This window comes from Geotrypetes seraphini, chromosome 1 (assembly GCF_902459505.1).
Source record: "Geotrypetes seraphini chromosome 1, aGeoSer1.1, whole genome shotgun sequence".
In the NCBI taxonomy this organism is placed as follows: Eukaryota; Metazoa; Chordata; class Amphibia; order Gymnophiona; family Dermophiidae; genus Geotrypetes; species Geotrypetes seraphini.
This window is the reverse complement of record NC_047084.1, coordinates 177,268,256-177,292,704: the sequence shown is the minus strand read 5'-3', so window position 1 is coordinate 177,292,704 and position 24,449 is coordinate 177,268,256. Positions and strand designations below refer to the sequence as shown.

At 43.2% G+C, this 24,449-nt stretch overlaps 1 protein-coding gene across 3 annotated transcripts in view; it reads left to right on the top strand.

Moving 5' to 3' along the window:
- The window catches only part of LOC117359357 (probable ATP-dependent RNA helicase DDX60), a 254,746-nt gene that overhangs the window by 207,099 nt on the left and 23,198 nt on the right, over positions 1 to 24,449 (top strand). For all 3 annotated transcript variants that reach the window (XR_004539215.1, XM_033941992.1, XM_033941983.1), the window contains 4 exons: positions 1,778 to 1,919; positions 13,581 to 13,708; positions 16,440 to 16,587; positions 23,259 to 23,401. Coding sequence is in view for 2 of the 3 variants with exons in the window: in XM_033941992.1 (XP_033797883.1) it covers positions 1,778 to 1,919; positions 13,581 to 13,708; positions 16,440 to 16,587; positions 23,259 to 23,401 (561 nt within the window). In the remaining variant the exon portion in view is untranslated. The remainder of the gene's footprint in view (positions 1 to 1,777; positions 1,920 to 13,580; positions 13,709 to 16,439; positions 16,588 to 23,258; positions 23,402 to 24,449) is intronic.

Here is a 24,449-nt window from a genome sequence, read left to right as displayed (position 1 = left end):
ATTTTTTTATAATGGCGTGATGTTGTGCATGTGTTACACACGCATAATATCTGCCCCCCGCCGCCAATGACAGCCCTCTCCAGAATGGAGGAGGAATGGATGCCCACTCCCTGCCACCATGAACTCCCCCCCAACGCCAGCCAAAATCGGCAGCCAAAATCAGCAGATCTCTAAACTATCATATCACAGGGCAGTCAGAGCCAGTTGCTTGGAAGCTGCTATAGCTCAATAAGTAAAAGCCCTGTGCTTCTCTTCCAGAGGTCATAAGTTCAAATCCCAACCAACTCCCCAGCACATATTTTAATTGTGGCATTCTACCTTGCAGGTGCACCTTGATGATCTCATAATGAGGTCACCATTGTGCAGCTGCAAACCTCCATTTGCAATGAAGTAGAAGCCATGCTAAGGTCTGTATCTGGAGTTTTTTTTCTGTTCTTAAGCTTTTGCAAATTAAGTTATGTATGTAATCTATATATTTGTGTCATGTGCTTTCTTTGCTTTCAAAAATGTGCTGATTGGAGCACTGTTTAGTCAGAAAAAAATGGTAACTTTTTAGCAAGAAAACTAAAACTATGTTTTTCATGTGCTTTGCTTCAGTTAATGGATCTTTTCCTCTAATTAGCAAATAGCATTGCTGTTTGTCCACAAAAATAGGTTTTGCATGCAGCATATCTGTTTTGATGTGCCCCTTTATATGGTGCCTTATTTAATATATTTTGAGCTTAATAAACCAAAAATAAAAACCCAGAGAGCTATTTAGCAGATCGTATTAAGGACATCCAAACTGTGCCTAAGTTCCGGAAGAACATCCAAAGAATGCCTAACTTCCGTCCATAGAACTCAGATCTGAAGCTTAAACTGTGCTCAAAAGTAGACTTCCTTACAATGCCTATAAGACCCAGTTTTACAATTGCTATGCAGCTTGCTAGCTCACTCTGTAGCACACTGGTTAAACTTATACTCTGCTATCCTAATATTGCTGTTTCGAATCCCAGTCACTCTGTCTATGGAAGAGAAATAAATAAAAGCATTAAACAGATCCAACTCCTAGTATCACAATTATAATGAAAAACAGCATAAAATCACCATTCTAATAACATAATAAAATATTATAACATTAAGGACATTGTTTGGACATCTAAATCTCACCTAAAACCTGTTTCTCTAAAGTATGCCTAAAAAGGTAGATGCCTAAACAATGCTGAGTGTGATTCTACAAAGGATGCCTAACGTAGGCATCTAAACAGTGCCTAACTTTAGACGTATTTTGCAGAATCAGGGCCTGAGTGAAGAAATATTTTCTCCTGTTTATTTTAAATCTATCATTTAGTAGCTTCATTAAATGCCCTGTAGTTCTAGTATTTTGGGGAAGAGTAAACAAGCGATTCACATCTACCTGTTCCACTCCACTCAGTGTTTTATAAACCTCTATCATATCTCCCCTGAGCTTTCTTTTTCCAAGCTCAAGAACCTTAGCTGTTTTAGCCTTTCCTCATAGGAAAAGTTGGTTTAGAAAATTTAGACTTTTTTTTAGCTTTAACTAAGTTATAGCATTTCAAAACTCGGTCATCTTGTGTATTATGATTTCTATTATTTGGTTATACTATAGATTATTGATTTCCTTGGCCAGATGCTATTTGGTGTTTCCTGTTGGTCCTTATGCAATTACTAATCAAGTCCTTTCAGAGAGAGCAATGAGAACAATGATCCAAATGTTTCATATGCTGTATTCTTAGTGGAGATATTTGTCCTGAATTAACAAATTGTCATTCCCCAGGGCTATCTGAATCAAGAAGGTATCCCAGTGGGATTTGCTGGACTTGTAAGCCATTTGCATTATCATGAACCTGGAAATTTTGTTCTGGTCAGCTTTCTAGTGAAAGGCTTATTCCACAAGTTATGTCAGCCAATCAAGAGTGGTAAGGATGCATTTTATAGCTAAACTAATAATACTTCTATTCAGTGTTTTTCAGTAGTATTGCAAAGGATAGGATAGCTTTCCTTTTATAGTCAAAACTAAGGGCTCCTTTTACAAAGCCATGCTAGGACCCTAATGCGCGGAATAGATTGCCGCCCGCGCTAGCCGCTACTGCCTCCTTTCGAGCAGGCAGTAGATTTCCAGCTAGCACGCGCTAATCCGGTGCGTGCGATAAAACCGCTAGCGCAGCTTTGTAAAAGGACCCCTAAGATTTGCAATGCAGTTTACAATCCTGAGTTAATTGACAGAACGAGTAGTATCCTAAAATAATAATAATAATTTTATTTCTTATATACCGCTATACCATAAGTTCAAAGCAGTTTACAACAAGATACATACAATGAGAGTAAGAGATGTTTACAACAAGAAGTAAGAGATGTTTACAACAAGAAGTAAGAAATATTTACAGCAAGATACATACAATGAGTGTATGAGATGTAAGGGGAACAGAAAAAGTACTTTCTGGGATACAAAATTGCAAGTGGAAGAGAGCCAAGATGGTTTGAATCAAAAGGAAGTATCTAGTCAGAGATTGGGGTGCAGGGGAAAACAATTTGGGTGGAATACCATTACAAATGGGAAGAGGAAGTTAATCTAAAATCAATAGAATTGGGGATTGGGATGAGGATAGCTGAGAGGGATTGGACAAGAATTAGGATTAGGATTTGTTAAAGAGACGGGTCTTCAGTGATTTTCTGAAGTGGCCTGAGATTTTAAGAAGTGGCCTGAGATATCATTGAATGCCTGTCAGGATTAAATGCAGAAAATAGTAGTTATGCATTTGGGGTAAAATTCAGTGGAGAGGGCAGAAGCTAATATACGCTGAACAAATTTATCTGATGATCTAAAAAGGTAGAAAAACAGTGTGCTAAGGCAGGGACTAATGTAGATACTAGAGTACACAGAGAAAAATAATCAACCAAAAAGGCTAAAAACGCCTTTCTGAAAATCAAGGATGAGACTTCACCTAGATTCTCATGTCAAGTTCTTGAGACTCCATCTTTAAAAGATCCAAAGGCAGAGTTAGGATAACAAAATGGTGTGACGCTCCGGGAAGATAGTCAGAAGCATCAGCAAATATTTCTTTACAGATACTGTTGTGGATGTGGATGCAAGGAAAGTGGTATTGTAAACAATCATAACAAAATTCAAGGGAAAGTTCTTAGGATCCCTAATGGGAAAGGTGAAGGGGAGTCTGGGGATCAGTTGGGACTTATGACATTTCACTGGGAATGATGTGCTGCAAACTGGATGGACTTGATAATAATAATAATATAATAATTTATTTCTTATATACCGCTATATCGTGAAGTTCGAAGCGGTTTACAATAAAGATACATTTGACAGTACATGGGATAGAAACGGTTTACAATAAATATACATTTAGTCAGTTCATGGGATGCAAGATGATCCTTGTTTGCTGTCATTTTTATTCAATCATTCATTTATTTACTTATTTATATAAATTATTTGATAAAACATTTAGACCACACTGTAAGTCAGGACTGATCAGTATGGTGAATAACAAAGCATTCATGATGATTTAAACAACTGACAAATACGAGTTATGGACAAATACTGACAAATATTAGACAATTCCATATCATCCCATCAGACCAGTCCAGACACTTGGGCTTGATCTATCCTGCCAGCAGTAAGAGACTGATAACTACTGAGTTGTGATATCATTTAAGAATCCTGTGCAGCAACTTGGTCAGCTGGTATTTCTCAGTTTCCAGCAGATGGCAGATTTAGCATCCTGAGCAACCCAAGGTGATCAGGTAGAATATTCTTTTTAACTTGATCAGTCTTAACAGTTTAGGGCTAGGAGCAGATTATGAAGGTTTCTAGTGACCGAAAGCTTTTGCTGACAGAGCCATCTTATCTGCCTGGCAGTGTAGCACCTGGGGGTCCCAGGTTCCCCCTTTCTCTCCGACTACCCCTCTTTTCTTAAGCAGATAGGTTTATTATGCCTCAGATCTTTCCTTGTTTAATATTTAAGTGCTCAAACTGAATTTTCTGTTCAACAGGCAGTAGTGCTAAGTTAATTTAATTACTTTATATTCTACCTTATTGTTACTGCTAGGTATGCTATCCTTTGCAGCTAGGGAAAATGTGTTTCTGGTGGCTGGTGGCTTTATTTTATTTGGTGGCTTTGAGCCTAGCTGCTGTGCCGTTGAAGTATCTTGTAATTTGGAAGTACTGCAGGATAAGAGCAAGCACTACTGCATTTATGCAGTACAGCAGTCAGCTGGCATTTCGGTGGGAGATTGCAAAGTCAAAGCCACGATTTTTCTATGTACAGTCAGGAGTGCTTCAACCTGTGTACTGGAATGCCCTTCTGGGGGACGTGGTGGAGACAAAGACAGTGACGAAATTCAAAAAGATTTGGGATGAAAACAGAGGATTTCTCATTAAAAAATGGATGGTATAAAAAATAAACCCTGAAATGGCTGCAGGAGGGTTGTGTCAACTGGCACCTAGATGGCGACCACAGCTGTGAAGAACTAAGGCCAATGCCAGGCAGATTGTATGCTCTGTGTCCCAAACATGGCAATCCATTCCAGTAGTTGGAATGTGAGGATAGTGTTGGGTGGACTTTTATAGTCTGTGTCCTGCAAATGAATTCCAATAGGCTGGAGTGGATTTCTAGAGTCAATGTCCCAAAAATGCCAAAGAAAGACCGTGATCAAATATTTTATATCACATTCATTGTTGGTTTAATCATGAATTGATAATTACAGTGACTGTTGGGCAGACTGGATGGACCATTCAGGTCTTTATCTGCTGTCATTTACTATGTTACTATGGTGAATGTTAACTTGACTGAGGCCCCAATCAGTGGCGTAGCGAAGTGAGCGGCGCCCCTCTTCCCTGCCACACGCCCGCCTGCCCCTTCCCTGTACCTTTTTAACTTCAGCATGAACAGCCACCAACTTGCTGCACACATCAGTTTCGGCGCTCTCCCTGACATCACTTCCTAGGTGCGGGTACCAGAAGTGACATCAGAGAGAATGCTGAAGCCGAAACGGGCAACAAGTTAGTGGCTACTCGCACTGAAGCCAAAAAGGTATGGGGGAAGGGAAGGGGAAGCTGCACAGCAGGGGGAGGAGTGGGAAGGGGGATGGAGAGGAGGAGGAGTGCCGGCGCCCTGAGCAAGACCGCACCCGAGGAGGACCACCCCCACTCCCACATTTTTTAAACATAGAAACATAGAATTTGACGGCAGATAAGGGCCATGGCCCATCCAGTCTGCCCACCCCAAAGACCCTCCCCTACCTTTCTCTGTGGATAGATCCCACGTGTCTGTCCCATTTGGCCTTAAAATCTGGCACACTGCTGGCCTCAATAATCTGTATAGGAAGACTATTCCAGCGATCAATCACCCTTTCAGTGAAAAAGAATTTCTTGGTGTCCCCGTGCAGTTTCCCACCCCTAATTTTCCACGGATGCCCCCTTGTTGCCGCTGGACCCTTGAAGAAGAAGATATCTTCTTCAACCTCGATGCGGCCTGTGAGATACTTGAATGTCTCGATCATGTCACCCCTCTCTCTGCATTCCTCGAGTGAGTATAACTTTAATTTATCCAGCCGTTCTTCGTACGGGAGATCCTTAAGTCCCGAGACCATCCTGGTGGCCATTCTCTGGACCGACTCAAGTCTCAGCACATCCTTACGGTAATGCGGCCTCCAGAATTGCACACAGTACTCCAGGTGGGGCCTCACCATGGATCTATACAATGGCATAATGACTTCAGGCTTACGGCTGAAGAAACTCCTGCGTATGCAACCTATGATTTGTCTTGCCTTGGATGAAGCTTGCTCCACTTGATTGGCAGTCTTCATATTCTCACTGACGATCACCCCTAAGTCTCATTCTGCTTCAGTTCTTGTTAGGATCTCACCATTAAGGATGTAAGTCTTGCATGGATTTTGGCTGCCCAGGTGCATGACTTTGCATTTTTTGGCAATGAAGCTGAGTTGCCAGGACCTAGACCAGCGCTCCAGTAGTAGTGGGTCGTGCATCATATTGTCGGGCATTGAATTTATGTCCGTTGTGCTTTGCCCACTACATTGCCCAGTTTGGCGCCATCGGCGAATAATGTCATTTTACCTCGCAGCCCTTCTGCTAAGTCTCTTATAAAGATATTGAATAGGATCGGGCCCAGGACCGAGCCCTGCGGCACCCCACTGATCACCTCCGTCATTTCTGAGGGAGTGCCGTTCACTACCACCCTCTGAAGCCTACCTCCAAGCCAGTTCCCAACCCATTTCGTCAATGTATCGCCCAATCCCATAGAACTCATCTTGCTTAATAACCTGCGGTGTGGTACGCTATCGAATGCTTTGCTGAAGTCCAGGTACACGATGTCCAGGGACTCCCCAACTTCCTCGTTACCCAGTCAAAGAAGCTGATCAGGTTGGATTGGCAGGATCTCCCTTTAGTAAATCCATGTTGACGGGAATCCCGTAGATTCTCCTCGTTCAGGATCGTATCCAATTGGCGTTTGATTAGAGTTTCCATTAGTTTGCTCACTATTGATGTGAGACTCACCAGTCTGTAGTTTGCCGTCTCCATCTTGGAGCCTTTCTTGTGGAGTGGAATAACGTTAGCTGTCCTCCAGTCCAACGGGATTTTACCTATACTAAGGGAGAGATTGAAGAGCGTGGATAGCGGTTCCGCCAAGACATCACACAACAACATCACAAGACATTACTCCCTGGGGTGTAGGTTGTCAGGTCCCATTGCCTTGTTAACCTTAAGCTTTGACAGCTCGCATTAGACACCGCAGGGTGTAAACTTGAAATCCCTAAACGGGTCAACTCCGACAACCCTTGTCTGTAGCTGAGGGCCGAGTCCCGGCGCCTCGCGGGTGAAGACTGAGCAGAAGTATTCATTTAACAGTTGGGCTTTTTCCGAATCCGTTTCTACAAAGTCTCCGTCTGGTTTCCTAAGACGTACTATCCCGCCTGAGTTCCTATTTCTTTCACTGATGTACCTGAAGAAGGATTTATCTCCTTTTTGGATGTTCTTCGCTAGAGACTCCTCCATGCGGAATTTGGCCTCCCTAACTGCTGTTTTGATGGCTTTTGACTTGGCCAGATATACTTCCCTAGATTCCTGTTTCCCTGATTGTTTGTAAGAGACGAATGCTTTTTTCTTCTCCTTGATGAGGTCCGAAATCTCCGCAGAGAACCATTGAGGCTTATTGTTTCTTCGCTGTTTACCGTATTTTCACGTAGATAACGCGCACCCGTGTAAAACGCACACACGGGTATAGCATGCGGGAAACCGAAATAGATGTAAAAAATTTTTTATATAGCACGCTGACGCTTATACCGCGCATGCTGCTTGCCGCCCCGACTCTTCAGTCGCAGCCCCGACTCTCCTTTCCAGCCCTGCCCCGAGTCTCCTCTGGTCCCGACTCTGCCCCGAGTCTCCTCTGGTCCCGTCCAAACCTTGCCAGCCCTGCCCCGAGTCTCCTCTGGTCCCGACTCTGCCCCGAGTCTCTTCTGGTCCCGTCCAAACCTTTCCAGCCCTGCCCCGAGTCTCCTCTGGTCCCGACTCTGCCCCGAGTCTCCTCTTGTCCCGTCCAAACCTTTCCAGCCCTGCCCCGAGTCTCCTCTGGTTCCGTCCAAACCTTTCCAGCCCTGCCCCGAGTCTCCTCTCGTCCCGACTCTGCCCCCGAGTCTCCTCTGGTCCAGTCCAAACCTTTCCAGCCCTGCCCTGAGTCTCCTCTCGTCCCGACTCTGCCCCAAGTCTCCTCTGGTCCCGTCCAAACCTTTCCAGCCCTGCCCCGAGTTTCCTCTCATTCCAACTGCTCCTTTCGCCGCCCTGTCCTGCTTGCCGCTCTGTAAGCATGCGCAGACCATCTACAGACAAAGAAGATGGTCTGAGGATGCTTGCCGCTCAGTTTTCTGCGCCGGGTTGTCGGGGTGCGCTTTTGACCTGTCACCAAGGCGGGCCTTTGTCGCGGCGTGCTTTTGACCCCCCTTTATCTGGCCTAGTAATTTGCCCAGTGAATACCATTTTGCCTTTACAACAGCATCTCAGCCTTTGGGTAAGCCTATAAAAGATTAATGCTGCATGTAGAGCCCACATTTCAGTAATTTGATCTCTTCAGATAGGTATTCTGCATTTATCTACCCGGTAGTAGAGTTTATCAATTAAATTTAAATTTACCGCCATAATGGCAGGAATGAGACGAAAGTCATATACAGCGGACTTTAAGCTTCAAGTCGTTGCGAAAGCTGAGGAAATAGGCAACCGGGCCGCAGCGAGAGAGTTCGATGTTGGAGAAACATCGGTGCGTGAATGGAGAAAAGATAAGAAGGAACTGGAGAAATGCAATCCGCGAAAACGGGCACGTCGTGGGGCCAAACCAAAATGGCCTCAGCTGGAGGATGACTTGAAGCAGTGGATTCTGGCGAGAAGGGAGCAAAATCAATCAGTCTCTACTGTTGCGATTCAGATGAAGGCAAAACTACTTGCCAATGGAAGAGGAATACCCGACTTCAAAGCTGGCTTCACATGGATCTCAAAATTTATGAAAAGGAACGGACTATCAGTTAGAATGAGAACAACTGTTGGCCAGCGACTTCCGGATGACTGGCAGCAAAAATTGATTGATTTCCGTGACTTTGTCGCCAAAAAAATATCTGAACTTGCCATCACTGCAAAGGACGTCATCAACATGGATGAAATTCCAATGGCATTTGACATTCCAGCGACAAGAACCGTAGCCTCCACAGGTACTAAATCTGTTGCCATCACCACAACTGGGCATGAAAGAATGTGTTTTACAGTCGTTCTTGGTTGCTCAGCTAGCGGGGTTAAGTTAAAGCCCATGCTCATTTTCAAAAGGGTCACTATGCTCCGTGAGAAGCTGCTCACCAGTGTGGTTGTGCACTGCAACAAGAAGGGATAGATGGACTGCGACGTAATGAGATTGTGGGTAGATAAATGCTTTAGGGCAAGACAGGGTGGATTCTTTGCAAAAAAATCCTTGTTAATTTTTGATGCAATGGCTGCCCAAAAAGAAAAAAATGTTCAGGCCTACATTAATTCTACTCGTGCCCACATCGCTGTGATACCTGGAGGCCTGACGTGTAAGCTGCAGCCACTTGACATCGCAGTGAATCATCCATTCAAGACTTTTATTAGAAAGGAGTGGGAGGAGTGGATGCAGAGCGGCACGCACGAGTACACACCCGCGGGGCGGCTGAAGCGGGCAACTTTCACTGAAGTCTGCAAGTGGGTGGCTTCAGCATGGGACAAAATAACACCAGATACCATTCGAAACGGATTTAGAAAAGCGGGCATTGTTTATGAAACCAATGACACTAAGGGTACTACCAGTGCATTGGAAGAAGGCAACAACACGGATATCAGCGATGATGATGACGATGATGACGATATCACTTCGGAAATAAACGAAGATCGTCTGCAGGCCGTGCTCACTTTATTTAATGACGATGATGACAATTCGGATTTTGATGGATTCAAGGATTCAGATGACTGTGATGATGATGACTGAATAAACCTGTAAACTTTGTTTATTTACAACTTTACCGTAACTACGGTAACTGTATTTAGATTATTTTGTCCTTAATACTTCGTTTGATCTACCGGTTAATGTTATAGTTTATAAGAATGAACATGTGATTTCTGTTCTTGTTGTTGAATTCATACTCACTAACTCTAGATTAAAAGTTATACGGTTGTTTATAAGAATGAACAGTTTTTTTCTTTTGACGTGTTTGGTTGGAGGGTGTGTGAATGGTGCGTGAGTTCTCCTATGTCTGGTTGAGGTGGATTGAATTACCGGTATTTAGCTGAAGAAATTATGGTAGTTAACCCCCCCCCCCCCATTCCACACATATTACGGTAATTCTCTTCCATTTTTGTTCCCATTATAAAAAACACTGGTTTTTTTAATATTTCACGAACACCAACTCTTTCACCTTTATTTTCTCAGCCACTAGGTTGGAGAACCATATCGGCTTCTTTTTTCTCTTGTTTTTATTGATTTTCTTCACATAAAGGTCCGTAGCCATTTTTATCGCTCCTTTCAGCTTAGACCACTGTCTTTCCACTTTTCTTATGTCCTCCCATCCTAACAGCTCTTTCTTCAGGTACTCTCCCATAGCATTAAAGTCCGTACATTTGAAATCTAGGACTTTAAGTATCGTGTGGCCGCTCTCCACTTTAGCCGTTATATCAAACCAAACCGTTTGATGATCGCTACTTCCCAGGTGAGCACCCACTCGAACATTAGACATACTCTCTCCATTTGTGAGGACCAGATCCAATATCGCTTTTTCCCTTGTGGGTTCCGTCACCATTTGTCTGAGCAGAGCCTCTTGAAAGGCATCCACAATCTCCCTACTTCTTTCCGATTCTGCAGACGGAACATTCCAGTCCGCATCCGGCAGGTTGAAATCTCCCAACAGCAGAACCTCCTCTTTCCTTCCAAACTTTTGGATATCCACAATCAGATCCTTATCAATTTGCTGCGATTGAGTTGGAGGTCTGTAGACTACACCCACATAGATAGAAGTTCCATCTTCTCTTTTCAGAGCAATCCATATCACTTCTTCCTCTCCCCAGGACCCTTGCATTTCGATCGCTTGGATATTGATCTTTACATAGAGAGCTACTCCTCCACCTTTTTGACCATCTCTGTCCTTCCTTAAAAGATTATATCCCGGTATGTTTGCATCGCATCCATGTGATTCACTGAACCATGTCTCTGTGATAGCGACAATATCTAGATCTGCCTCTAACATCAGGGCTTGCAGATCATTAACTTTGTTGCTTAGACTGCGAGCATTTGTGGTCATCGCTTTCCAGCTATTTTTCAGCGATAATCTCCTTTTTCGTATGGATTTTTGTTTCGTTTCACTTTCCGTTGCAATACTAAGAAATGAGTTGCTGATATTGCTTATGTTGCAGTCTTTACTACTATCACATCTTTTCTTTTGCCGGGGGTGGTCCTTCGTACATACACCACCCCCACCTTCTAGTTTAAATGCCTAGAAAAATATTGTCTAAATTTCTCTGCAAGGTTTCTTTTTCCTGCTGTAGTAATATGTAGCCCATCAGTACAATATAGCTTCTTGTCCTTCCATGTATTTCCCCATCCTCCTATGTACCTGAGGCCTTCTTGATGACACCAGGCTTTGAGCCATCTATTAAAGTCTTCTGTGTTTTTCACTCTTTGCTCTCCCTTTCCATATGCAGGCAGTATTTCAGAAAAAGCTAAAGTGTTTACAAAAGGTTTCACGCCCTCACCAAGCTCCCGAAAAGCTTTCTGTGCTGCAAGTGTGGAGTTGTTGGCCAGGTCATTTGTTCCCAGATGGATGACAACATCAGTGTTAAAATCCTTAGTTTCTTCCTTAATTATAGTCTGTATTTGCCTGGAACTCCTGGTAGCCGAGGATCCTGGAAGACATTTCACTATTTTGGTCTCCTCGCCTTGTGTTCCAAGGTTAATGCCTCTGATGATGGAATCCCCCAACAGTAATAGTTTTCTGTTTTTGGCCTTTTTATTTGTGCTTAGGGTGTGCTTGCTCTCTTGAGTTACCTTCATTGGTACCAGTCCCACCTCCCTTCTGTTTTCTTGAGTATCGCAGTGCACTAGTGGAGCGAAGGAATTCTGTAGAGGTAATATTTGTGAAGGTGGATGTTTCTGTGTTACATGTCGCAGTCTTCCTGAGCCTACTGTGACCCATTTATTCCTGGGCTGTTTTATTCTTTGAGGTAGAGGTGGTAAGTTGGTATGATTTTGTGGAGTGATGAAAGCTGCTTTAATTGTATTCAATTCCTGTTTAAATTTGCAGAGCTCCTCCTTAATACTAGCAAGTTGAAGATAGATGGGGCAAGCCTTAAGCCTCCAAATAGTATGTCTTGGAATTAAAGCACCACAGTGATTGCATAGAATAAAGGTCATCTTGATTGGTTGTGAAGTGACTTGATTTGAGTAGTCCTGATTAATTGAGTCTATATATGGTGGGACTATAAGTCTTACCCTTATTCCTATGAAGAGGAAGAGGAAATAAGATTTAACAGAGGAAAGAGAAGAGTTTATTTTTTTGTGCTTTTTTGTTGTTTTTTTTAAGTAAGAAACAGGGAGGAGAAGAGAAATTAAGCAGATATAATGCTGAAAACCAGTGAAAAGAGCAGAATATGAAATGTTGAGCAACTTATCTTATTGAAGTTCACAGGGCAGCCTTGTTCACAGCAATGTACCAAAGATAATGCAGTTAACCTTAGAAGTAAAACAGAGCCCCTCCCTTCTCCACCTAATCAGCAGACACAATAGCTAAAAACTAGTAAGTCAGAAATATAGGCTCTATACCACCTAAAACACAGCATTTTAAACAGAAATGCAGGTTCTATAACAAATCAGTGGCTACCCTAAAACACAGGATTTATAACAGGATTTTCCCTACTTTAGTCACCCTGAGCCACAGGCACCAGGATTTAATTAGAGTTAATAAAGTCTTACCCTTATTCCTATGAAGAGGAAGAGGAAATAAGATTTAACAGAGGAAAGAGTTTATTTTTTTGTGCTTTTTTGTTGTTTTTTTTAAGTAAGAAACAGGGAGGAGAAGAGAAATTAAGCAGATATAATGCTGAAAACCAGTTAAAAGAGCAGAATATGAAATGTTGAGCAACTTATCTTATTGAAGTTCACAGGGCAGCCTTGTTCACAGCAATGTCCCAAAGATAATGCAGTTAACCTTAGAAGTAAAACAGAGCCCCTCCCTTCTCCACCTAATCAGCAGACACAATAGCTAAAAACTAGTAAGTCAGAAATATAGGCTCTATACCACCTAAAACACAGCATTTTAAACAGAAATGCAGGTTCTATAACAAATCAGTGGCTACCCTAAAACACAGGATTTATAACAGGATTTTCCCTACTTTAGTCACCTTGAGCCACAGGCACCAGGATTTAATTAGAGTTAATAAAGTCTTACCCTTATTCCTATGAAGAGGAAGAGGAAATAAGATTTAACAGAGGATAGAGAAGGGTTTCTTTTTTTGTGCTTTTTTTGTTTTTTAAGTAAGAAACAGGGAGGAGAAGAGAAATTAAGCCGATATAATGCTGAAAACCAGTGAAAAGAGCAGAATATGAAATGTTGAGCAACTTATCTTATTGAAGTTCACACCCGAGGTTCAAACATACAATTAAAAATACAACTGAAGCTAAGTTAAGTACAAAAGCAGTTTAAAATGTTTTAAAATGAACTTTTCAATGATATACACAATGAATTGCACAAAGCACTTTAAGTAAAAAATTTATTTATTAAGGTCTTATGATGACTAAAACGCCAATAAACAAAAGCCTACAAAAAAAAGAGCCTACGAATATTTTGGCTGGTGGTTGGCATGATCTGAAGACCATAGTATAGCATAAGAGATTGATGAATTAATAATTTACTTGCTACAATTTTAAATGGATGTTTAATGTCGGTAGAGTTAAAGTCAGACTTATACACTATCAAAAATGCCCCTCTAATTTCTCTATCTTGTTAAAAAAAAAATTTTTTTGTATTTACTTTTGTTTGTATTCATGTATATTTGTTTTGAATAGGTTCAAAGGTTTTTTCTGAAAGTGTTATGGAAACACTAGTCTTAATACTGGCAAACATATTTGGAATCAATTATTTTCCAGCAAGCTTTTATGAAAAAAGGAAATACATTCATTTTTACCAGTCAAAGGTAAGAACAAAGCATGCTGGTCTGTATATTAACCAAATGGAAGTAAGAGGATGAATGAAACATTTGATTTGTTTAAGTCAGAAGTTTTTGGTAAGGGCCAGAAATAGTTATCGTATTTTTCACTTCATAAGAAACACCCACCTGTAGAGGAGGAAAAACAAAAAAAAAATTCTGAACCAAATGATGTGCCCTGTACCCTGTCCCCCCTCTGGTGGTAGGCCAGGACAGGGTACAGGGCACATCTAGTGGTGGCCACGTCTAATGGTAGGCAGCCCCAAGCCAGCCCGCCCCCAGCCAGCCAGCCCCAGGCCAGCAAGCCTTCCCAAAACCAGCCAGCCCCAAGCCAGCCAGCCAGTCAGCCCTAGGCCCCAAACCAACCAACCAGGCCAGCCAATCCCCCCGAACCTTTTTTAATCCTGCCCACACATCCCCTGCTTGTGGGTCCGTCAGCTCCAGCCCACCTCCCTTGCTCATCAGCTTCAGTCAGCTTCCCTCCCTCCCTGCCGCGGCACCTACCTAGCAGTTGGTGCTCGCAGCCTTCGCTCTGCTGGGCTCCTCCTTATTTCCTGGCCAGCAGTGCAGAGATCAGCAGCATGGACGTCAGGAGCATGCTTTACGATCTCCTGCTCGGCCCCTTGCTGCTTTCCGAATGGCTGCCGTAAGTTCTCGTGAGTCCCGTGAGAACCTATGGCAGCCCAAGATGCACCAGGGAGAGGAAGGCCCATTTTGGAAGGCGCAGGCCTGCTGGATGGAAGGAATCCATGTCCCTGAGGTCGCGCATCTACATAGAGGGAAGGGAGGCATCGGAGGTGGAGGTATGTTGGATGGCAGCAGGAGAGAATCAGCATCTTTCTCACTTTAAAGGGGGGTCATCGCCACTGCAAGGGAGGTTGTTTGTGGCAGGAGAGATTGGGCAGGAGAGATTGGGGGGGGGGTTGTTGGTTGGCAGTGGGAGAGAATCGGCATCACCACCGCTGCTGGGGATGGGTGTTGTGATGCAAGAGGAGAGGATGAGTATCTCTTCTGCTGCATCATAACATGGCTTTTTAGCAGTCTCTGACACTGCCATGCTGGGGTTTAAAACAGTGCAGTCACTGTGCCGGCACCCATGGACCAGTCGCTTATTTTTGTAGCAAAAAGCCAACGCCACTTTTAGAAAATGGCTTGGCACTTTTTAAGAATCCACCGGAGGGCTCATTTTAATGTTGAAGAGCCCATTTGCATGTCATTATTGGAGACTGTTAAAAACCTCGCTAAAGACAGATAATCCGTTTTGATAATCTGCCACTAAAATGCATGCAGGCTAAATCGCTGGAAAACAGTTTAGCTACGGCATTAAAGTTTTGAGAATCTGGGCCTTGGTCCATAAGTTGAGAGGGCCATGATTTGGGAGGGGGGGGATGGAGGGAAGGGGGAGGACTAATGAACAAATCCTAAACAAACTAGCCCCACTCAAATGCAGCAAAAGAATCTAAAGATCATCCACTATCTGAGGTTCAGAAAACTTTTAAAAGCATTTCTGTGCCAAGACAGGAAGCTAACCCAGAAGTAATTGAAATGGTAATTGTAAAATCCCATTTCTAAACTGTCCAATGCAACTCCTGGGATATAACGATGAAACAAAGATAACCTACTTAAATTTGTAACTGTACAGTGGTACCTTGGATTACGAGCATAATCCGTTCCAGGAGCATGCTTGTAATCCAAAATGCTCGTTTATCAAAGCGAGTTTCCCCATAGGAAATAATGGAAACTCGTTTCCCCATAGGAAATAATGGAAACTCGCTTTGATACGTTCCCCCCCATCCCCCCCACGAGAACCGGCATTGCTCCTCCTGAAGGCCCTCCCTGCGACCGGCACCCTCCCCCTCCCGCGATCCAGCACCCCCCCTACGATCGGGCACCCCCCACCACAATCGGGCACCCCCCTCCGCCACTGCTTACTGTCATCTGGGCACCGGCACCTGCATGTCCTATGCGTTGGTGCCGGTGCCCGAAGATCGGCCTCCTCTTCTTGCTGGGCCTTGAGCATCTGCGCATGCTCAAGGCCTGCGAGTTCACGTTCTCTCCGTGAACTCGCAGGATAGCGGGAGAGGGTGCCCGATCGAGGGGGCTGGATAGCAGGGGGAGCGTGCCAGATCGCAGGGAGGGGCGAGGGGGGAGGCGCTCGTAAATCGAGCCATGCTCGGTTTCCGAGGTGCCGATTTTGTGAATGTTTTGCTCGTCTTGCAAAACCGGTGCACTCGTAAACCGAGGTACCACTGTATTTGTAACTATGACCTAACGTATTAATAACTGTACTGATCTACCTGTACTAGCAACTCTATTGAATGTCAGTATCAAACTGTCCATTGCAACTTCCTGGATAACTGACCTAAGCTCTTGTAATGTAATCCGACCTTGAACTGAATAGGTAAAGGTGGAATAGAAAACCTGATTAACATAACATAATATGTTTTCAGAAAGAGCTAAGACATCTAAACTATCTACTAGGTTTCCATTTTACTTTCTTAGGGCTCCTTTTACGAAGGTGCGCTAGGGTTTTTAGCGCACGCACAAAATTACCGCGCGTTATAGCATGCGGTAGCCGAAAATCTACCGCCTCCTGTAGCTAGTGCGCTTGGGAATTTAACGTGCGCTGTTGCGCTTGTTAAGGCCCTAGCGCACCTTTGTAAAATGAGCCCTTAGTGGGCATGTGTATGTAAAACAAAGAGTATTTTTTTTTTTACAGGTGTTTCTTGAAGATCTCCCAAGAGATTTTGCTGCTGCTGTAGAGGAGTATAACAGCAAAATAAAAGATATCTTTGGCGGCTTCCTTCTAACTGTTTCCAAATTGGCATATATGGAAGAAGAATTCAAGCTTCCACTGTCCAGAACTGGTAGGCACTAAAAAGACTAATGTATGCAGTAACGTCTTCTATAAATAATCTGTCAGATTTGTTGGTCACTTCTTTGCACAGGTGCTGACAGTCATTTGTGTACTTTAGGTATCTGAGAAAAGAGTGACCCTTGTGAGGTTAATCTTTAAAACGTGAAGACCATTATGAAAAGGAAATGATGCAGGTGTTCCACAGCAAACAAGTGAAGCTGTTAAAAAGAAGTAGGAACCAAAATGACGAGATATAATCGGTTCATGGACAGTTGCGTGCAAGTCGCCAGCGCGCTGACAATCCAGCGCCAACAATTTGGTGCAAGACAGAAGTGCACGGGGGAAAAAGTAATTTTTAAAGAGGTCCGATGGAGGGTTTGGGGTGGCAACCCCCCTACTTTATTGGTTAGTGTTCACGCTGCTGTTGGAGGGGGGTTCGGGGGGTTGGAAACCTCCATTATAGCGAAAACGGAACTTTTTCTGATTTTTTTCGGGAAAGTTCCATTTTCTCTATAATGTGGGGGGTTTCACCCCCCCCCCCCCGCAACGGTAGCGTGAACACTAACCAATAAAGTGTGTGTGGGGGGGGGGTTGCCACCCCAAACCCCCAGTCGGAGCTCTTTAAAAATTACTTTTTCCCACCCGCACTTCTGTTTTGCGCCAAATTGTCAGCACTGGATTGTCGGCGTGCTGGCGTCTGGCGCGCGATTATTCCGTCACCTGTTAAAACACATGTGGACTGTGAAAAACAGCAGGAAGGCCTTAAGAAATTGGAATACTGGGCGTCCAAATAGCAGATGAAATTTAATGTGGACAAATGCAAAGTGATGCACATTGGAAAGAATAATCCAAATCATAGTTATTGGATGCTAGGGACCACCTTGAGGGTCAGCGCTCAAGAAAAGGATCTGGGTATCATTGTAGACAATTCGCAGAAGCCTTCTGCCCAATGTGCGGCTGTGGCCAAGAAGGCAAACAGGATGCTAGGAGTTATTAGAAAGGGATGGTTAACAAGACTAAGAATGTTATAATGCCTCTGTATCGCTCAATGGTGCAACCTCACCTTCAGTATTGCGTTCAGTTCTGGTCTCTTTATCTCAAAGAAGATATAGTGGCACTGGAAAAAGTTCAAAGAAGAACGACCAAGATGATAAAAGGGATGAAACTCCTCTCGTATGAGGAAAGACTAGAGAGGTTAGGGCTCTTCAGCTTGGAAAAGAGATGGCTGAAGGGAGATATGATTGAAGTCTACAAAATCCTGAGTGGTGTAGAATGGGCACAAGTGGGTCAATTTTTTTACTGCATCGAGATTTACAAAGATTACGGGACACTCAAAGTAATAGAGTAATACTTTTAAAATCAATAGGAGGAAATATTTTTTCACTCAGAAAATAGTTAAGCTCTGTAACACATTTCCAGAGGATATGGAAAGAGCAGTTAATGTAGCTGTTTTTAAAAAAGGTTTGGACAAATTCCTGGAGGAAAAGTCCATAGTCTGCTTTTCAGACAGCCATGGGATGGCAGCATGAAATGCTGCTACTATTTGGGTTTTTGCCAGGTACTTGTGACTTGTATTGGCCTCTGCGAAGATGGGATACTGGGCTAGATGGACCATTGGTGTGACCCAGTAAGGCTATTCTTATGTTCTTTCTCCTGGGATAATATAACCCATATAACTAAGGACCAAGTACGCAGCCTTGGAGTTATACTCGATTCTGCCCTTATGAGGCATGTCTTTTTACTAACTATGCCAATTACAAAAAATTTAAATATACTTCTCCGAAACAGAATCTACAAAACTACTTTATGCCTTTGTCCTAACCCATATGGACTACTGCAACTCATTATTCATGGGGCTGACTTCACAGAATTTACTACGATTACATGTGCAAAATACAGCAGTTCACCCACTGAAAAATCTGAACATTCCCAGCACCATTGCTCCAGCTTTGGCCACTGTACACTGGATACCCATTTGAAACCACTGTATCTTTAAATCCCTGACACTGGCCTTCAAATTATTTGATAATATGGTACCAGCCTACATGTCAGAAAAACTAACATATACCCGTAACCAGACTCTAAGATCATAGGTCGAAAGAAGACTTTTTACTCCGCCAGTACGAAAACCTCCAATTAGAAAATGCCTGCAAGAGCGTTTATTCTCACTTCTTCTCTATATTATGGAATGGAATCACACCTACTATCAGATAACTAGCAGGAATACTCAACTTCAGGAAGGCAGTAGAAACCCATCTTTTAATTTAGAACCGTCCACAAAGACTACTCCTATCCCTAAACCAACGCTAACCCAGACTCTCCGTACATCAATACCCACAAACCATTTCCTATGGATTGTGAAAAATTGCTAAAACTATCCTGTACTGTAAATAGTCCTAATACCTGTCAGTTTTGTAAAGATGTCATCCTACTGTAATTAATCCAAACACCAATGTAGGATTTGTCCTTCTCTGTATGGAAATTGTCCTGCTACTACACTAATTTTGTGCTCACTCTATAGTCACTATTTAGATATCTCTACACTAACTTTCTTTCAATGAACACTACTAGCAATCACTCCCCAAACTTTCTTATCGCTAACTGTTATTATGTATGTAAATTTGTAACCCATTCTGTGCTCTTCTGGAAAGACAGGCTAGAAAATTGAATAAATAAATAAGTCTCCTTGACTTGTAGGGACCCCTTCTAGAACCATTGCTGATAGAATTCTTGGGTGTAACCTCCAAAATATTGGTCTTCACTTCCATATAGGTGTCTGTACTGATGGAGTTAGCATCCTGGAAGGCAGTCTGGCTGCTCTTGGTCAAAAGATTCCTTATGTAGGCCTTCCTTGATGACTCTGGTCAACTAGATAAGTGAACATCCTCTCAAAGTTCATCAGAAAATAGTCCAGATCATCTTTTGCTATTATCTTCATCAGCTCTGGAACTGGGGGAGCAGCTTGCACTCTGGATGCATGTAATGCTTGTGTTTCTTGTACCAAGGAGTTGTGTTATATTTCCAATGAATTTTGCAATGCCTGCTGTTGCTCATGTTGCCTCTGTACAATGGTCTCTAGCAGCTGCTACTGCAGATGCTGTTTCTGCATGAATTGTTGCTGTTGTTGTCCCTCCACCAAGGCGTGGAGTAATTTCTATAAGTTTTCCATACCATCATAGCATATGCTGCACAAGAATGAATAAAAACAAAACCCTACCTGTCCAGCTCTTACTATACTTCCTGAAGTTCTCTCTCTCTCTCAGGGCAGACCCAACCTCTTTTAGCCTGTTACTCCTACATGGAAATCCTACATGACCTGGGCCCTGGAGGCTAAGGAGTCCAGCTTTTTCTGGCAGGGTAAGCTCCTATCCCACCACCAGAATTATATGTGGTAACATGAATGAGCCAGGACAAAAACAGAGCCAGACAGCAGGTTAAGGTGAACAAAATAACATCTATTTTGGAGTGTCAGGTAGAAGTCCTGTTGCATTCACAGGAGAAAAAAAAAAATCACAAACTAGTCCTTTCATACAAGTGTCCCTTCTGTGGCCTGCTCCTGCTACAGCTACAGTTCTGGTCTAGCTCCCCAGAGTTAACAATACAATTGTCAGCAGTTCATCTAGACCAGCTTGTGTCTGTCTATAAGGGTTAGAGATGTCAAGTTGTAAGGTCCCAAGTCAAACTTGGCCTACCTGACTGTTGTAGTTTTAGTTCATACATTGGTGATGGAGGTATATACAGTTGGGCATCCCTCTAGGCCTCCTTAACCTAGCTATGTTCTTAGCTTTTATACTTCCTAGTTCCTGCTCCCCTGACTCCACCCCTCCCTTGTCACATTAAATTCTTCACACTGGGAACCCTTCCTGTTGGTGACGGGATAATCGCGCGCCAGACGCCAGCGCACTGAGAATCCAGCGCCGACAATTCGGCACAAGACAGAAGCGCGCGGGGGAAAAAGTAATTTTTAAAGAGCTCCAACTGGGGGTTTGGGGTGGCAACCCCCCTCCCACTTTATTGGTTAGTGTTCGCGCTGCCGTTGCGGGAGGGTGTGGGGGGGTGAAACCCCCCACATTATAGAGAAAACGGAACTTTTCCCGAAAAAAATCAGAAAAAGTTCCGTTTTTGATATAATGGAGGTTTCCAACCCCCCGAACCCTCCCTCCAACAGTAGCGCAAACACTAACCAATAAAGTGTGTGTGTGGGGGGGGGGGGGTTGCCACCCCAAACCCCCCGTCAAACCTCTTTAAAAATTACTTTTTCTCCCCCGCGCTTCTGTCTTGCGCTGGATTGTCAGCGCGCTGGCGTCTTGCGCGCCACTGTCTATGAACCATTTTAACAACTTTAAATTTATAGATAAGACTAAATTGTTCAATCATCTCGCTCATAGTTCACTTTCTAGATCATTTATATATACGTAAGTTAAATAGCACCGGTCCCTGCACCATTTACCCTCCTCCACTGAGAAAAATGGGTGGGGCAGCTTTTCTTGTGAATCTAAAACAGTTCTGTTTTGGATGCATTTAACTGTACAGTAGTTTGTTTATGGTCATCCAGTCTTTGATTTCAGCATTGTAGTTTTATGATTTGAGTGTCATCATTCTTTCCAAGTGGCAGGTTGGATATCATCTGCAAAAGAGTGGATCATATCATATTTTAAAGCGATGTCAAGTACTGGTCTAACATACATGTTAAAAAAAAGTGGTGATAATAAGGTGCCTTGCGGTAAGCAATATTTAAGTGGTTTGGGTTGTGACATATCTGATCCTAGTAATACATTCTGCAATCTTTTGTCTAGGATGGAGTAGAACCAATGCAATGCAGTGTCACAGGTACCAATGCTAGTTAGCCTAGATAAGAGAAGAGTGTGATCTTTAGTATTGAAGGCAGCACGTCGATAATGTCTAATAAAACTGTTTCAGTACTGTGGAATTTTATGAACCCTGATTGGTAGATGGACAGTGCTTTTTGGTTATCCACAAAATCTTGCAGTTGTTGTAGAATGACTTTTTCCAAGACCTTTAATAAGAATGGGAGATTCAAGATTGGTCTAAAATTGTTCGGTTGATCAAGGTCTGAGTTAGGTTTCTTTAGGATAGGTCAAACCATGGCCTGTTTCCAACTCACAGATACCCTTCCAGACCATAGGGATTAATTGATTAAAGAAAGAATTGACTGTAGGAAGATTTTTTAGCTGAAATCAGCAGGTTAGTTGGACAGGGGTATAGGACTGAGCCCGAGGGGCATAGTGAGTCTACTATCTTGCTCAGGTCACTAAGAGAAACTGTTTTAAAGTGATTGAGGGTACCAGTTCCTGGTATATTTACTTATTCAATTTTCTATACCGTTCTCCCAGAGGAGCTCAGAATGGTTTATGTGAATTTATTCAGGTACTCAAGCATTTTTCCCTGACTGTCCCAGCGGGCCCACAATCTATCTAATGTACCTGGGGCAATGGGTGGATTAAGTGACTTGCTCAAGGTCACAAGGAGCAGCCTGGGTTTGAACCCACAACCTCAGGGTACTGAGACTGTAGTTTTAACCCTGTGCCGTGTCAATTGGAGTGATTTGCAATGATTTGGCCTCCGTGTCTGGGCTAGAGCCCATCCCTGCATATGGTACGTCACTAGAAGTATTTTGCATTGATTTGACCTCTGAATCTAGGCTGCTCTTATTTTCTTCATTAGGGCATCTCATAACATCACGCACAATTACCCTTCATGTTCTTTCCCTTCCCACTATATCATTTCTTCTAATATCATGTAACTTTTCCCCTCCTCCCCATCTATCCTCACGATCGTGTTTGTCTGTATATGTTTAATATGTTTCCCCTATACTCTTTAATACACTATTAACTCGTTCCTACTCTTCTATTTTAAATTTTTATTGTTAACCGGTCAGATATTTACTTTATGATCGGGATATGAAAAACTAATAAACTTGAAACTTGAAACTTGAGGGAGTGGACATCCCTCCTGCCAGCCAATATCAGGGGGTGGGGTCTCTGCCGCAGCCGCTCAGCTGATTGCAGCAGGGGATTACCTTGCCATGATCAGCTGATGGCAACGCGATTCTCTAACTGGCACCTGTGACATGGGTGCCGGCTAGTGAATCGGGCCAGTTAGGCAGGGTTAGGCGTCTGCAGGGCAGGATTAACCAATAGGCCAAGTAGGCACGTGCCTAGTGCCCGAAATGGTCAGGGGTGCCCAATGAAGGAGGGCATCAACATTGTTTTTTCCAAATGGCGATGGGCCCCTCCAGCATCGTTCGGCAATGCAGGCTCCCCTTCCCCATCGACGGAAAGTAAGACAAGCAAGCAACGTAGATAAGAAAGACAACGGGAACTAATTGTGCAAGCGGTGCTGCTTTCCCAAAGCTTTCCTCTGACGCAGCTTCCTGTTTCCGCCAGGGTGCATGGTGGGGTGGGACGGGTCAGGGGGCCCAGTGTACTTGTGTGCCTAGGGGCCCTCGATGAATTAATCCTGCCATGGGCGTCTGTCCATTAAGGCAGACATGATTCTGTATAGGATGCCAGTGTGCGGTTCTGAGCTGCTTCTTAAGTGGCTGCTGAGACTGGTGTCCTATACAGAATTTTCCCCCATTTGTTTAATAAATTGCCTATTTTATTTTGTTGTATAGTCTGCTTATTTTTTGGTTTGCAAATTACAACTGTATCTCATTAGATTTTGCAGATAAGGAGTGTGATGACTCTGAAATAGTTGGACACCTGTTTAGTTGCAGTAAGCAGAGAACTGCTGTCTCACCTTTTGCCTGCCTGTCTGGAATTGTGGATCAAGACTTGTTGGACATCCATACTATTAACAATGTAAGAGGATTTATTCTAACACAAAACATTTGCAAGTGAATGAAGAGTTTACATAGCCCCCTCTATTCCTCCCAGCCTTTCTATCCTGCTGGCCTAGTCTTGCATAGCCCAGCCCTTGATCCTCAAACTTTCCTACCTTGTTGTTTCGCTCTTCCTGCTGCTACTGTGTCCCTTCTCCATCTTGCATTGGCTGAGCCAGCCTCTATAACTATTTGTTGCATCCACTGGCCACACAGGTCCTCCAACAGCATTGCTGCCAGTGGGGGTGATGCTTCAGTATTTAGCGAGACAAGTTGCCTGTCTCTCACTATAGAAAATGTGATTGTGAAACAGCACTGAGCACTCCTGTTCAGTAAGAATAGAGGTTCTCAACCCAATCAATCAGGTTTTCAGGATATCCACAATGAATATGCATTACACAGATTTGCCTATAATGAAGGCAGTGCATGCAAATTTATCTCATCTATATTCATTATGGATATTCTGATTGGCTCGGTGTGTCCCCAGGACTGGATCGAGAACAATGAAACAGATCTACAATATCAATCCCTCAGCTGGATTCTTTTCAGCTAAGTAGTGTCTGTCATTTGGAGTCATACAGTGCTGTTTCGTTTTTGATTTGAGGATCATAAAGATTTCTGTGCCGCGAGGAAACTATGGGGCCTACGCACATTGGATAATACTTTAAGGAGGGTACTAACATGTAGTGCCAAGAATGTATGTAAATGACCAAAACACTGGCATATATGTACATATGTGTGCACATTTGTGTGTAAATGTCATTATTCCAGCCACATGCTAATCTATAAAATGGTAACAAAATGGAAATTGTCTCATCCACAGTCACAAAACACTGCAAAAAGTTGTTCTCATTGCACTTAAAACGTTCAAGACATATTTTCGAAATGTCCAATTAAACTTATTTTTGGTCGATGGTAAGCAAATGTGGCACTCATCGTGCACTCAACTTTCTCATACTTACTACATATTCATGTAGGCTGGTGTGTACACATTCTGATGAAATGCCAGCAGCCTCTGCTCTCTTCTT